This window comes from Sinocyclocheilus grahami, unplaced genomic scaffold (assembly GCF_001515645.1).
Source record: "Sinocyclocheilus grahami isolate Dianchi unplaced genomic scaffold, SAMN03320097.WGS_v1.1 scaffold7443.1, whole genome shotgun sequence".
NCBI classification, from domain to species: domain Eukaryota; kingdom Metazoa; phylum Chordata; class Actinopteri; order Cypriniformes; family Cyprinidae; genus Sinocyclocheilus; species Sinocyclocheilus grahami.
This window is the reverse complement of record NW_015511477.1, coordinates 8,675-10,122: the sequence shown is the minus strand read 5'-3', so window position 1 is coordinate 10,122 and position 1,448 is coordinate 8,675. Positions and strand designations below refer to the sequence as shown.

Sequence of the window (1,448 nt, the reverse complement as noted above, 5' to 3'; positions counted from 1 at the left end):
TATTAGAATGATTTCTGAAGGATCATGTGACACTGAAGTCTGCAGAAAATTCAGCTTTGTCGTCACAGAAATAAATGACATTTTTAAATATATCTAAAAATATGATTTAAAATGGTAATATTTTACAATATTACTGTTTCTACTTACTGCTGCCCTTTTGAGCTTGAGAGATTTTCTTTCAAAAACATTTCAAACAAATCTTACCACCCTCAAACTTTTATACAGTATGTTAAAAGAATCTCCTTTTCTTTTTATCTTGTATCTAAAGTTCTAAGATGACACAGTTTGAAACAGCATGAGTGAAATGTTCTCAAATGTGGTGTAAAGACAGAAAGCAAATGACTACATAAAGCAATACAATATAGAACACAGGCAAATAGCATCAGATACTCTCTAGTTCAAATAAAAATCACTTTTCTAATGTCGGTGCCACCTAATGACATAAAGAATGTATCTTACGGAATATATATTTATAAGGTGATGTTTGCACAAAATCGGAGTACATGAGGCTATGTTTTATTGTTAAATCATGTTTTGTGACATCTAATGCATAACAATATTTTACATAACAAATGAATCATTTTTACATAATAAGCAAAGAAGAGAATGTGTATGAATCAGTTGTGTGTGTGTGCCCTTAAAAGGTTTCACACTCTGTGTGGTTTGAGGAGCAGTAGGTGCAGTCACACTGTAAGGCCTGAGGGTAATGGTAGATTGGGGAGACGCCAGGGCGACAACCTGGTAAACGTGCTGTCAGGTGCCGTGTTCGGCTGAAGGTACAGACACGGTGGTGCCTCTGGATATACGGCGGTTCTGGAACCGGCCTCTGTGATAGATAGAAATGAATACGTATACACCACGTGTTCTCATATTTTTCTATAAATAAGTTGAATATAGCAGGTTTTGGTCACCTCCCAGGTGTGGCAGCGGCCCCAGCATGCCTCAGTGTTTATTCGCAGACTCCTGCATCCTGGCTTCTTTGCCACAAAAGCAAAATCACGTACCGCACAGCCACGAAAACTTTGCAAGGTCGTCACAGCCATGGCGGAATAAACCCCAGGAAACAGGAGCAGAAAGGTCACAGCAGTCACTAGGAAGTGGGCAGAGTACATTCTGAAAGAAATTATGAATAACAATAATGTATTTCATGAATAAAAAAAAGCCTATGTGCCTGCTGTTAAAGCATTAGATTTATTTTTATTTACTATTAATTAATGGAGAATCTCTGACGGATTATCAAGGATTCGTTGCCTTTTTCTGGCTACTATTTTCCCTCACCTGCTCCATTTATACCCCCAAAAAACACTTCAAAAACAAAAACTTATATATATATGACCAGCAGACGTCGCCAGCGTCTGGAATTCCGGGGGCTTTGAATTGTGAATCAGAATTCTGAAGAAATGAGGTAAAAAGCTTCAGAAATCCCCCCATTTCGACACACCAGGTAA

At 38.0% G+C, this 1,448-nt stretch overlaps 1 protein-coding gene across 1 annotated transcript; it reads right to left on the bottom strand.

Annotated features, from left to right (window-relative positions):
- Positions 1-605: 605 nt before the first annotated feature.
- On the bottom strand, positions 606-1,102 carry gphb5 (glycoprotein hormone subunit beta 5). Its single transcript, XM_016263876.1, has 2 exons — positions 912-1,102; positions 606-826 (listed from the first exon to the last, which is right to left on the bottom strand). The coding sequence occupies exons 1-2, from the start codon at positions 1,041-1,043 to the stop codon at positions 638-640; spliced, it is 321 nt and encodes a 106-aa protein (XP_016119362.1). The 5' UTR covers positions 1,044-1,102; the 3' UTR covers positions 606-637.
- Between the last annotated feature and the right edge of the window lie 346 nt (positions 1,103-1,448).

Excerpts from the sequence above, each read along its gene's own strand:
- gphb5 (XM_016263876.1), bottom strand. The coding sequence starts at position 1,043 with ATGGCTGTGACGACCTTGCAAAGTTTTCGTGGCTGTGCGGTACGTGAT. Across the intron at positions 827-911 it reads GCCGCTGCCACACCTGGGAG|AGGCCGGTTCCAGAACCGCC; the intron begins GTGACCAAAACC and ends TATCTATCACAG.